The 14063-nt window shown below is 40.2% G+C and overlaps 1 protein-coding gene across 1 annotated transcript in view; it reads right to left on the reverse strand.

Moving 5' to 3' along the window:
- Positions 1-14063, reverse strand: part of ttn.2 (titin, tandem duplicate 2) — a 268706-nt gene that overhangs the window by 16761 nt on the left and 237882 nt on the right. Inside the window, exons 203-220 of the mRNA XM_060928918.1 lie at positions 13733-14029; positions 13041-13628; positions 12648-12950; positions 11969-12553; positions 11571-11870; positions 11174-11476; positions 10756-11061; positions 8883-10649; positions 8496-8789; positions 7521-7799; positions 7123-7422; positions 4959-7025; positions 4572-4874; positions 4172-4477; positions 3799-4089; positions 3397-3696; positions 3001-3306; positions 1481-1783 (exon numbers count right to left, since the gene is read on the reverse strand). Coding sequence (XP_060784901.1) covers positions 1481-1783; positions 3001-3306; positions 3397-3696; positions 3799-4089; positions 4172-4477; positions 4572-4874; positions 4959-7025; positions 7123-7422; positions 7521-7799; positions 8496-8789; positions 8883-10649; positions 10756-11061; positions 11174-11476; positions 11571-11870; positions 11969-12553; positions 12648-12950; positions 13041-13628; positions 13733-14029 — 9198 coding nt within the window. The remainder of the gene's footprint in view (positions 1-1480; positions 1784-3000; positions 3307-3396; positions 3697-3798; positions 4090-4171; positions 4478-4571; positions 4875-4958; positions 7026-7122; positions 7423-7520; positions 7800-8495; positions 8790-8882; positions 10650-10755; positions 11062-11173; positions 11477-11570; positions 11871-11968; positions 12554-12647; positions 12951-13040; positions 13629-13732; positions 14030-14063) is intronic.

The raw sequence follows: 14063 nt of genomic DNA on the forward strand, positions 1-14063 counted from the left end.
CCCCCATGGATGGATTTTTTAAAAATTATTATTTACTGTATTCAGTTCCAACAGCTACTTGAGAGCACAACTTAAAGTAGCCAAGAAATACTAAATCAAGGCTAATTAAAATGAATGCATAAAATAATGACAATTGTTTGTTATTTGATGTACTCTCTCGAACAAATATGTAATGAAAGTTGAAAGTGTAAGCTGACTGAGCATTCACGTGCTCCACTTACAGCTCACTTTAAGTTAACTCATAACTATCCATTCAACAATCCTCGAGTTAACAACTGTCTCCAGTGAGGATGCTGTATCCTGCGATGTCCACCGTGCAGGAATATAATAACCTTTTTGTTGATTTTAAAGGGAAAATACTATTATTTATTTGATATCTTATTTATGCATTTAAATATCACTTCATAATATTTTGATTGCATTTACAAAAATTGCTAAAACATATATTTCAGTAGGGCGGCACGGTGGTGTAGTGGTTAGCGCTGTCGCCTCACAGCAAGAAGGTCCTGGGTTCGAGCCCCGGGGCCGGCGAGGGCCTTTCTGTGCGGAGTTTGCATGTTCTCCCCGTGTCCGCGTGGGTTTCCTCCGGGTGCTCCGGTTTCCCCCACAGTCCAAAGACATGCAGGTTAGGTTAACTGGTGACTCTAAATTGACCGTAGGTGTGAGTGTGAATGGTTGTCTGTGTCTATGTGTCAGCCCTGTGATGACCTGGCGACTTGTCCAGGGTGTACCCCGCCTTTCACCCGTAGTCAGCTGGGATAGGCTCCAGCTTGCCTGCGACCCTGTAGAAGGATAAAGCGGCTAGAGATAATGAGATGAGATGAGGTTGTGATATATTGTGGTTACTTCAAACTGTCAGACAGTGATGGACAGACTTAATTATGCTTCTTGTTTGAGCTGATGTTACACAAGAGAACTGGGCTTAAGTCCGATGTCAGAAATGTATGTAACTGAGACACGCCTCTGTTTTACTCAACTCCACCCCAGTTGCATAACTCTCATGTAACTTCAGAATTTTTTAAATACTTGTGAAACTCGAGTATAAATACAGCCCTAACACTCTAGTTAGTCATTTTGGAATAGTCATTCCTAATTGCTTCTTAATATAAACATGATATGTGGTCAAAGTCCTTCCCATGCCAGGACCTGGTCTTCCCAGGCAGTCTCCCATCTCAGTACTAACCAGGCCCTTAAGGCACATTGGGCAGTGCCAATCTCCGCTTCTATAGCCCTCGGCATCTCACCTATACAGCTAGGGTTACAGTGGACAGGTGGGTCCTCTAGTAACTGCAAGAGTTTGACTCCTCACTCGTATCTGTATTGCAGCGTGCCTTGTCAGACGGCAGTAGGTACCATTTTTATGATGGTCTTTAGTGTGACCCAACTGCAAGTAGAACTTGTGATCTCCCACTCGAGAGCCTCACATTAACCACTAGGCCAGCTCACAGTATGACATATGGTAGACCTAGAAAAAACTTACCAACTCTTTCTGTGGGTGCAGTTTCCATACTGCCTTCACTGAACTCTCCAGTGCCCATTGCATTCACAGCAGCCACTCTGAAACTGTACTTCTTGTTGCTTGTTAAACCAGCTGCAGTATATTCATTAGTAGTCAGTATCTTCTGGGTTGCTCTATACCACTGTTCAGTTCCCTCCTCGAGAATCTCAACAACATAGCCACAGACATCTGAACCGCCATCATACATAGGTCTGGTCCATGTCATAGTGATGCTGTGTTTGGTAGTATCTATTATGCGAGGAGTTGATGGAGGAGCTGGGGTATCTGTAATATTTAAAAAAAAAAACCACAGTTACTTCACCATTTAAATAAAATTGATGAGAATGTTAACAATTTAAATATGTGTGGCATCTTGATGTGGTTAGGAAACAGAAACCAGAACGTCAAAGACGTACGTAACAGCTCATCTGGCCTGCCATCAGAACAACCATGACGACCAAAACATCAAACAGAACTGAAATGTGACGATGTGATAGAGAGAGGACCAACCTTCACAACAAACTGTTAACAACAGGAACATCAGCAAAGGACTACATTTTATTCCCTGAGGGAAGATCGACCCAAAACATCGATCAGAACTGAATTTGCATGATAAATGAGAGAGGAGATACAATTCTAGTCAGAAGAAAATTTGACCAGATTACTAATTTGTTCGCAAAAAATTGACAATACAACAACCAAGTGTTGTGCAGAAGGTTGAGTTCTTTCAAACAAAACAATCAGAACTGAAATCCAGTGAGAACTGAGGGACGAGATACAATTTAACTGACAATAAACAAAGTTGTCAACAAATTATTTACAACAAGAAAATCAACAAACACATGGCCATGTTTTGTTCTCCAAGGGAAGATCTACCCAAAACATCGATCAGAACTGAAATCGGGTGAGAATTGCGAGAGGAGATACAATTCTAATGAGAAGTCCCAAAATTCGTAAAGGTGACCTAATTAGCAGTTCATTAGCAAAAAGTTGACAATACAGTTACCGAGTTTTGTGTAGAAGGTCGAGTTCTTTCAAACGAAACAATCAGAACTGAAATCCAGTGAGGACTGAGGGAGGAGACACAATTTAACTGAAAATAAACAAAGTTGCAAACAAATTGCTTACAACAAGAAAATCAACAAACACATGACCAAGTGTTGTTCCTCAAGGGAAGATTGACCGAAAACATCGATCAGAACTGAAATCAGATGAAAAATGAGAGAAGAGAGAAAATTCTGGTGAGAGGCCTGGAAAATCCGTTAATTTGGCCTCATTAGTAACTCGTTAGCAAAACATTTGACAAAACAGCGACCAAGTTTTGTGCGGAGTGATGAATTCTTTCAAACAAAACAATCGGAAGGGAAATCCATAGAGAACTGACGGAGGAAATATGATTTAATTGAATTGTGGACAACAGACGGACGACAGATGAATGGACGCCATGCCATGACAACAGCTAATCGGCATTATGACCAGATGAGTGAATAACAGTTACTCACATGTTGGATCTCTGCAAAGAGCATATTCGGAGGTTTCACTTGGTAAGCTTGTGCCAGCAGAATTGACAGCTGCAACACGGAATTGGTATTCGCTTCCCTCTAATAGACCTGTTATCTTAAGTCTTGTGTCATAGATGGTGAATGTCTTGTTTACTCTGGTCCATCTCACACTGCTCTTCTCACGTTTATCCACAAGGAAATTTTTTATTTCACTTCCACCATCGCTCTCTGGCTTCAGCCACTCAATAATGACATGTTGCTTTCCTACAGCTGTAATTTCTGGTGCTCCAGGAGGTGTTGGAACGGCTGTAATACACAAGACAAGAATACTGAATAATGTTTGATTCTGAAACTCAGTGAAGCTGTGAAATATTGCAAATGATACAAAGGACTTACTATATGCATTTCTTGCAATAATTGGTTCAGATTCCAGTGGCACACCAGGTCCATATTTGTTAACAGCTCTGACACGGAATATATATTCATTGTTCTTGATTAGTTTTGTACTGACACAAGAAAGGGTCTTGCATTCAGTTTCCATGACAACCCAGTTGAGCCTACTGGTCTCACGTCTGTCAACAATATAGTGACTGACAGTATTTCCCCCATCCTCAAGAGGCATCTTCCAGGAAACTGTGCATTTTTCTTCTGTGACCCTACTGATTGTGATTTTACCTTCTGGAGGACCAGGGGTATCTGAAATAGAAAAGGAGTTTCACATCAGCCTGATATTTAATATTGTATTTTTAAGATGTTTTTGAGACAAATGAGAGATGTTTTAATTTAATATTTTCTTACCAAGAACTTTAACGTTGACAGCTGCAGTTTTGGTTCCACTGGCATTCTTGACAGTCAGTACATATTTTCCAGTATCATTCCTGTTACATGACTTGATGATTGCCATAGCTCTTGTGCTGGTGTATGTCAATGAGTACTTATCGCCAAGCTCCAACTCCTTATCACCCTTAGACCAGTATACTTTGGGTTCAGGTTTACCACCTACTGCAGCATCAAGAACAAGGTCTGATCCAGCCCTAATAGTTATTGTCTCACCAACAAGCTTGCTGTCCAACTCAGCCTTTGGTGGTGCTGAAAGAAATAAATAGTGAATATTAGATTAGTACCAACTTAATATAAACAATCAAATATTCATTAGGAAATGATTTCTTACTGTATTCGTCCTTGCATGTGATAGGGCCTGTTGATTCAGATGGCATACTGTGGACTCCTGCACAGTTTTTAGCAATGACACGGAATTCATAAACTGCTCCCTCTTCAAGTGATGTTACAGTGAAGAAATTGTCTGTGATAGTAGTGTAGTTGCACTTCAACCAACGGGTTTCATCATCATCAGTGGATGCCTTGCGTTCAACTACATATCCAACAAGTTTGCTGCCACCATCATTAAATGGTATGGACCATTTTAGGGAAACTGAAGATCTTGTAATATCATATATTTCTGGTTTGCCAGGTGGATCTAAATGAAAAATCATAAAAATCACCTTATAAGTACAAGGTCACCAATAAGCAACAATGAGGAAAGATATTATAAAAGTTAACCCAATACATACCAACTGGATTCAAAGCCAGCACTGGTCTTGAAGCTTCACTGGCTTTGCTTAGACCGGCAATGTTCATGGCATACACACGGAACTGATATTCAAGTCCTTCTAAAAGATTGGAGACCTTATAATGACATTCGACGCATGGGATTTTATTTTCTCGTGTCCATAAAATGGTGTTGCGCTCTTTCTTCTCAATCCAATATCCAGTCACCTTGCTTCCACCATCATGATACGGAACATCCCATTTAATGGAAATGGCATTAGCAGATACTAATACCACATCTGGACGTGTAGGTGGGCTTGGTGGTACTGGAAAATGGAACGATAATTATAATTTAAGGAATACCAAAGGAGTGTATTTAATAAGAAATCAATAAAAGTCATTGTACTTACTAAATGGATGTTCTGCCACAATAGCTTGAGACTCGACTGGTTTGCTAACACCAAACTTGTTCTCTGCACAGACACGGAATGTGTACTCCATATATTTTGTCAAATGACTGACTCTAATGGTTGGTCGTTTCACACTTGAGTTCACAACCTGCCATGAAGTTTGACCAGATTCACGTTTCTCAACTATATAGTTAGTTATATCTGATCCACCATCATCTGTAGGCTCAGCCCATGTCAAAACACAGGATTCTGATGTGATTCCTGAGATTTCTACTGGGCCAGTGGGTGGGCTTGGTCTGCCAAAGACAATTACAGTAATACTGAATGTCTTTGCCCCAGCTGCATTCTCTAGAGTGAGGTAGTATTTTCCACTGTCCCCTCTCTTGGCATCCTTAACCAGTAGGGTGGTTTTCACATTAGAAGTCTTGATAGAGATTCTATCCGTTTCCTTTAGTTTTATCTCCTCAAGCTTCCATGTTACTTTTGGAGCTGGTCTGCCACTAATGGGAATATCAATGGCAAAGGAATTGCCAGTCTTACAGGTAATAAGCTGTTTGCTGATACCACTAAGGTCTGCAGTTGGCTCAATGCGAGGTTCCTTGATGATGACAGAGGTGAGTGCATCTCTTGGATAACTCACTCCTGTATCATTTTGTGCTTTGACCCGGAATTCATATTCTGTGTTCTCAACCAATCCCTCCAGGACCATCTTCAAAGATTTTGTTTGACCACCAACAATCCAGTGATCAGAACCTTTTTTTCTGGTCTCAACAATGTATCCTGTAATGCGGCTTCCACCATCATGCTCAGGCTTCATCCATACTAAAGTGGCTGTTGAAGATGTAGTATCAATAATGTCCAGCCTCTTGGGTGGTGCAGGCTCCTCAGTGGCAATAATAGGTTCTGACATTTCATAAGGCTCACCTATACCATACTGATTTTCAGCTGTGACCCTGAAGAAGTATGCCACACCAACTGCAAGATTGGTCACTCTGAGAATTTGGCGTGTACACTTGGGATGGACTTCTTGCCAGCTCAGGTGACCTGCCTCATGTTTCTCGATGATATAATGATGAATACGAGCACCTCCATCATTGGCTGGAGCATCCCACATGAGAGTCAAAGCTCCTCTTGTCACATCTTTGAATGAGAGAGGACCTGGTGGCCCAGGTGTGTCTAACACTTTTACTGTTAATGTAATGGATTTACGACCGCTATTGTTCTCAAGAGAAAGTGTGTATTTGCCAGCATCATATCTGGTGCAGTTTTCAATTATTAATGTGCTGAAGGTGTCTGTAGTATTAATATCAACCATCACACCAAGTTCTCCATCTACTTTTGTCCATGTAGCCAGGGGTGTAGGTTTTCCACGGAAAGGGATATGAAGAGTAACTGTTCCTCCACTTCTCACAATATGTGTCTGTTTGAAATCTGCATCAATGTCAATCTCTGGTGATGTCAGTCTGTCGACTGTTTGCACTGCATTTGGAATCTCAGATGTTTCTCCCTTTCCAGCACCATTAACAGCACACACACGGAATTTGTACTCTTCTCCTGGTTCTAAATCTGTAACTGTGTATACAGTATGGATACAAGTCTGGCTATTGACTCTGTGCCATTCTTCAAGGCTTGCTTTGCACATCTCAATAACGTAACCAATGATTTCCATACCACCATCAAAGACTGGTTTTGTCCATTTGAGCGTCACAGAGGTCTTTGTAGAGTCAATAACTTTTACCACTGTTGGCGCACTAGGTGGACTTGTAGGTTCTCTACACTTAAATAGTCTTGATACTCCACTTGGTGGTCCTACACCAGCCCCGTTTTCAGCCATAACACGGAATTCATATTCATTTCCTTCAGTCAAGTTTGTAACTCTGTGTCTGAGCTCTGTGATTGGTCTTTTCGCTGAAACTTTTACCCATTGTAAACTTTTCTTTTCTCTCCTTTCAAGGATATAGTGCTTTATCTCATTTCCACCATCAAGTCTTGGTCTTGTCCAGCAGAGTGTAAGACTGTTTCCTGTCACATGAGTGCAGTCAGGTGTTCCTGGAGCATCTGGTACAGCTATGAAATTATAGATATATATAAAGAAAATTAGATTGCAATTCTGCTGAAATATAATAATTGGACATGATTGGTTAAAGGGTTAAATATTACTTACTGTACTGCATTTTAGCAACAATTGGATCAGATTCGAGTGGCTTGCCAACACCAAAAGTGTTGACGGCAGAAACACGGAATTGATACTCATTGCCCTTGATCAACTTGGTGGCATTGAAAGAGCAGGCTTCACACTTAGATGTAACAAGTGCCCAAGTAATACGAGAGGTCTCACGCTTTTCAATCACATAACTAGTGATAGCTGCACAGCCATCATTTTCTGGGGGACTCCACCAAAGAGTTGCCTTCTCAGCAGATATATTTGTGAAGCGAAGTGGGCCCTCAGGTGGTCCAGGAGTATCTGAATGAAACACAGATAGCTGTAATTCAAAGTATTCAAAATACAGTCGATTCATGTAAAATAATAATAATAATAATAATAATAGTTTTCTAACCAACCTTGTACTCTGACAAGAATATCCTCCTTTGTTGTTCCAGAGCTGTTTTTGGCTTCAACAGTGTAGATTCCACGGTCCTTGCGATCAGCATCTCTAATGAACAGTGAACTTGATCCAATGCTGGTTGTGATATCAACAAGCATTTTGTCAAGCTGTTTTCCATCCTTATACCATGTAACTTGAGGCACAGGACGCCCACTAATAGTGCAACTCAGTTTGATGTTTTCTCCAGCCTTGATTGTCAGTGTCTTTTCAGCAGCAAACTGAATCTCAGGGATAACTGAAATATAATACCAAACATTGCACTCTCAATTTGAGTACACCACAAAACATATAGACGAATATATGCAAAGCTATATTGGCTCCTTTCTAGAGAATGAGAAAAAAGGTACAACTTTATATACAATTTTTAATCGTTTCACTCTAACAGCTAAAGTACTTTCCTTTCCTAAAAATCATAAGAACTTTAAAAATGTGCTTTTTCTCCAAAATGTACATAAAAAGCAAACTTTAAAGCAATTCACTGTTCAACGGTTCTAATTGTTTTGCTTTTCATCAATTATATTGTTGTTTCTGACAAAATATAACATTGCACAGATGTTAAAAAGCTTTGTTGTATATTACCATTATCAACAAGCTTTTTAGCATATAAGAAAAGGATGACTGTTGACCTACACAATCAGGCAATTGACATAAAGAATGGGCAAACATTTAAAGGTACCATGATGAAAAAGCTTCTGGAGTTTAAAAATGTCTTCCACAGTACACCATAATGAGGTTAGTCAGGGAGGCTAAAAAGGCTTCAAACATTTTAATTTGAGAATTGAAGTTTAGTTTAATGCTTAAATGCACTGTTGAAACACCACTACCATAACACCAGGCTGTTTGGAAGGCTTACACAAAAGAACTTATGCAAACATTCATTTATGAGCTTTTTCATTGAGGGTGCCAATAATTGTGGAATTACTATACATACCACTTTCATCCTTGGTCATGATGTAGCCAGATGACTGTGATGGTGGACTGACTGTTCCAACAGCATTTCTGGCAATTACTCTAAATTCAAAGCGGTCACCACAAGCAAGACCTGTCACTGTATACTGGCATTCACTGATATCAATAAAATTGCATCTCAGCCAGCGTGCTCTTCCTTGGCGCCTCTCAACACTGTATGCCACAATCCTACTGCCTCCATCACGCTTAGGTGGCTCCCACTGAAGTGTGACAGAATCTCTTGTGACAGCAATACAGTTGGGTGTGCCAGGAGGATCTAAATATATGAAATAGATAAATTGTTTATTACAGCTGACATAACCTCACGTCCTGATGGAAGGTGATTGTGAGCATGAAAAATGAGACTCACCAACAGGAGAAACAGCAAGCTGGTGTTTGCTTTGCTCACTGACTGGACTCATGCCAGCATTGTTCTGAGCATACACTCTGAATGAATATTCCAGACCTTCAAAGAGGCCAATGGCCCTGTACTCTCTTCCAGAGATTACACTGGAATTCACTTTCATCCACAGGAGACTGTTTCTGTCTTTCTTCTCAAGATGGTAGCCAGTAACAGGGGAACCGCCATCAAAGCTGGGTGCATCCCATGAAACAGTCATGCCATCACTTGTAACATTAAATACAACAGGTTTTCCTGGTGGACCTGGTGGTTTATACTGGTGTTGGGCAACAACATCCATGGAGTTGAGAGGATCACTTATTCCATATTTGTTCTCTGCACGCACCCTGAATTGGTATTCAGTGCCCTTAACCAGATTAGGTATCTTGAATGTGGTCCTGACCACACTTGAACAAATAATTTTCCAAGCTGCCTGAGAAGTCTCTCTTTTTTCCACACTGTAGCAGGTGATTTCTCCACCACCATTGTCCTGTGGCTCATTCCATGAGATAATAATGCTCTGTGCTTTTATTTCATCAAACCGGATAGGGCCCACCGGTGCAGAGGGTGGCCCAAGAGTGATGACCTTGATGTCAAAGAAGTTCTTGACAAGTCTATTGTCAAGAACCAGAGTGTATTTCCCTGCATTCTCCTTTCTTGCATTTCTCACAATCAAACTAGCTTTATTCTCCGTTTGTCTGAAGCGAATTTGTTCACTTTCCTTCAGTGGAAAATCATCTTTCATCCACTGAATTGCAGGTTTGGGTTTACCCTTGTATGGCAATTCAATGTTCACATTTTGCCCGATTCTGACACTTAATTCACCATTAGGATAGTCAATAAGGTTCGCTTCAGGTGGAATAACAAATTCCTCCACAGTAATGGGTCCAATTTGAGAGAAGTCACTGCGTCCCTTCTCATTCTTAGCATATACTCTGAAGAAAACCTCTGAGTACTGTTTAAGATTTGTTACCTCAAACTTACAACATTTGCATGTACCACCAAGGCTCCATGTCACAGTATCATCCGCCTTCTTTTCAATGATGTACTCAGAAATATGGCTGCCACCATCATGATCAGGCTTTGTCCATGCCAAACTTACAGATGTATTAGTTGAGTCAACCATGACAAGGTTCTTTACAGGACCAGGAGTCTCGGTTGCTCTAACAGGTTCTGTGGTCTCACAAGTATCACCGATGCCATTTTCATTTTCTGCAGACACACGGAAGAAATAGGCAATCTCTTCTGACAGGCCATCAATCTTGTACGATGTGTTGGCACATTCTGTTGTAACTATGGAGTAAGCCTTGAGTTTAGCATCCTTCTTCTCAACGATGTAATTTGTAATTGGAGCGCCACCATCAATAAGAGGAGGATCCCAGCTCAAAGTGAGTTTACCACGGGTAACATTTTTCACCACCAGTTTGCTACACGCAGAGGGTGAGTCTAATACCTTCACAGAAATAGTAATATTCTTTGGTTCACCAACTCCATTTTCAACCTCAAGGAGATATTTTCCTGAATCGTCCCGAGTGACCTTTGGAATGGTAAGTTTTGTTGAATACTCTGTGTTATTAATTGTGTATTTTGCATCTCCACCAATATTCCTATCTCCTCTTCGCCATGTGACATTTGGTGCAGGTCTGCCTTTTAGAGGAATCAGAATTTCCACATCTCTTCCAGCCTTTACTGTATATTGAGTTGACATCGAAATATCAAGATCAACATCAGCCTCCTCTGTTGGGATAAAAGTGAAATACATCACTGATTAGATTTAAACCAACCAAGCAGGAAAATACTTAATGGCAATTGTTTTTTCGGCACAGAAAAAAACAACACAAACCCAGAATATCCTTAGCTTGTACTGGCTGAATCATTTCAATTGGGCGTCCAACTCCAACACAGTTAACAGCAGAGACGCGGAAGTAATAGTACAATCCAGGTTTTAAATGGGACACCACATACTCTGTGGTTCTTACTTCACCCTTGGAGCTAATAGTGACCCACTCCTTTTCATCAGCTGTCATCTGCTCAACTACATAGTATGTGATTTCACTGCCACCATCATATACAGGCTTCACCCATCCAAGTGTAACTGAAGTCTTGGTTGAATCAACAACTTTAAGTTTTGTTGGCTCACTTGGTGGATCTGAAAATGTATAAAAATATCTTGTATAAGCATTTTTTTTTGTCTAAAACATATTTTGCTGAATAACTATCACATGCCATTAATACTAGTAAACCAGTTAAAATAATCTTACCAATGGGATCATATGCTTTATAGAAGATGGATGCCTCAGAGTAATGACCTGCACCAGCTTTATTAATAGCACAAACACGATACTGATACTCATTTCCCTGTATGAGATTGCTGACTTTTTGCCTGGTATCACGAATTGGATCCTTGATGACCTTGAACCACTGTAGGCTCTTCTTTTCTCGCTTCTCAAGATAATATCCATCAATATCACTGCCACCATCTAGACTTGGTCTTTCCCATATGACAGTCATTGTTGATTTAGTAATCATGGTGACCTGAGGTTTGGAAGGTTGGCTGGGAGGCACTGCATAAAACAAAATAGCAACAGTGGGGTTCACTTCAAACATGAGACAAAAAATATTAATACAGTTAAACAATGACTGAAAAAAAATATTTACCAAATGAATTTTGTGCAATGACAGGCTCAGATTCTAAAGGATCTCCAATTCCATATTTGTTCACCCCACGAACACGGAAGATGTACTCGTTTCCTTTGATCAGCCTTGGAACAGAGACAATGCAGTCTTCCAGTTTCTCAGATATTATGGACCACATGATTCTGCTACTCTCACGTTTCTCCACAATGTAATGGGTAACCATTGCACCACCCTCATCAGCTGGAGGATCCCACATGATGGTCATACTGTCTGCTGTGATCTTCTTGAACTGAATCTCTCCCGCAGGGGGCCCAGGTTTGTCTAACAGAAAAAAAAAGTAATTATTACAATATATAAGGCATTAATATATATGCAATATATTTCAACACTTAGACAAGAAACAATAATTGGTAGCATACCTTGAATAAGTACTCTGATAGCAGCATATGCTGAGCCCAAAGAATTCTTGACCTTGAGTTCATATGTTCCAGTGTTTAAGCGTGTAGCATCCTTTATTGAGATGCATGAAGAATCAGTGGTGTTTGAAATGATTAACTGAGGTCCAGATTCCAGTTCTTTTCCATCTTTGTACCATTCAATGGTTGGCTGAGGTTTAGCAATAATACTAATTCTAAGCTGGAAAGTTGCTCCTGCTCTGTATTTTAGAACATCTAGGTATTCCTGTGAAAGTTCAATTTCAGGAGCACCAAAGGTATCCACACATGTAACTGGCCCAACAGTAGTGGAAGGGTTACTGACAGAACCAACTGCATTCATGGCTAAGACTCTAAATTCATAAGATTCATCTTGAATGAGGCCTGATACAGTGAATCTGGTGTCAGAAACCTTTGATAAATTAGCTTTGAACCATTTGCCTTTTGGACCATCTTTCTTCTCAATTATGTACCCTGTCACTTTGCTTCCACCATCATAGGAAGGTTTACTCCATGCAAGGCTTATTGAACTCTTTGTGATGTCAGTGACATGGAGATCAGTTGGTGGCTCTGGAAAACAGTACCATAATTAAAATCAATTACTTATAGCCACAATAACTAAATTTCCTTCCCCAAAACAAGTCCCATTTTGTAATATCCTTACCACAAGCATCAATTGCCAGTACAGCATCTGAAATTTTGCTGACAGGACCAATGCCAGCAGCATTTTCTGCTGCAACCTTGAACTCGTAGATAAGGCCTGGATTGATGTTTGTCACTTTGAAATGTGTGGCACGGATAAGAGTTTTGTTCACCTTATTCCACAAAATACTGTTCTTGTCTTTCATATGAAGGTGGTATCCAAATATATGACTTCCTCCATCAGAAGAAGGTTCTTTCCAGTTGACAGTAATACTTTCTCTAGTGACAACAGATACCCATGGTGTTGAAGGTGCCTCAGGAATTGCTGAAACAGAGTGAAAGCAATATTGTTGATATTTGTCATTTAGTCAAATCAGAATTAATTATACAATCTAATAATTGGTATGCTACTTACTATATGGCAGACTGACTGTGACAGCGGGAGAATCGATGTGATCACTAATGCCAAAGCGATTCTCAGCCCTAATTCTGAACTGATACTCAACTCCAGTAGTTAGTTTCATAATCTTAATCGTGCATCTTGCGATTGCAGATGAAACTTCAACCCAGTTTGCTGTTGTTGTTTCACGTTTTAGAACAATGTAGTTGGTGATGGGGCTGCCACCATCATATGCAGGAGGGAGCCATTTCAGACTTACACTGTCCTCTGTGATGTCACACATCTCAACTGGACCAACAGGTGGACTTGGTCTGTCCAGGACAACAATATTGATAAAGGACTTGGTGGTTCCACTTGAGTTTGAGGCTGTAATGTCATATCTGCCTGCATCATGAGCAACACTGTCACGCAGAGTGATTATAATGCAGTCAGGTGTTACTTCAGAATTGAATCTCATGGTTGATTTTAGGACATGGTCATCCTTTGAGAGTGACACTTTCGGTAAAGGTTTACCAGTGATTGGGATCTCTACTTTAAGATTTGAACCTGCCTTTACGTAGACTGTATTGTGTTGAAAGTTCTTCAAGTTAATTTCAGGTGCCTCTGTTGATAGAAGAGATCACATCAGGTTAATTATCATAAAGAACTGCCATACAAAATGTTAAACTACAGCAGCATATTAATTACAAACAGGTCAAATTACTTACCAAATTGATCTTTAAGAAGAACAGGCAGAACCATGTCTTTAGGGTCACTGAATCCAGCATGATTTTCAGCACGGACTCTAAAGAAGTATTCACCATTCTCTCTTAACCCAGAGACAACAAAGTGAGTTGATTTGGTGACACCACATTTTATCCACTTCTGTTGTCCTTTCTCCAGAGCATCCACCTGGTAATTGGTAATTCTACTGCCTCCATCATGCTCAGGTTTACTCCAAGCTAATGAGACACTATCTTTTGTAACCTCAGTAACTCCAAGCTTTGCTGGTGGACTTGGTTTTTCTGAAATTAATGTTTGTGTAAGAGTTAATTATAT

This window comes from Neoarius graeffei, chromosome 9 (assembly GCF_027579695.1).
Source record: "Neoarius graeffei isolate fNeoGra1 chromosome 9, fNeoGra1.pri, whole genome shotgun sequence".
Classification (NCBI taxonomy): Eukaryota; Metazoa; Chordata; class Actinopteri; order Siluriformes; family Ariidae; genus Neoarius; species Neoarius graeffei.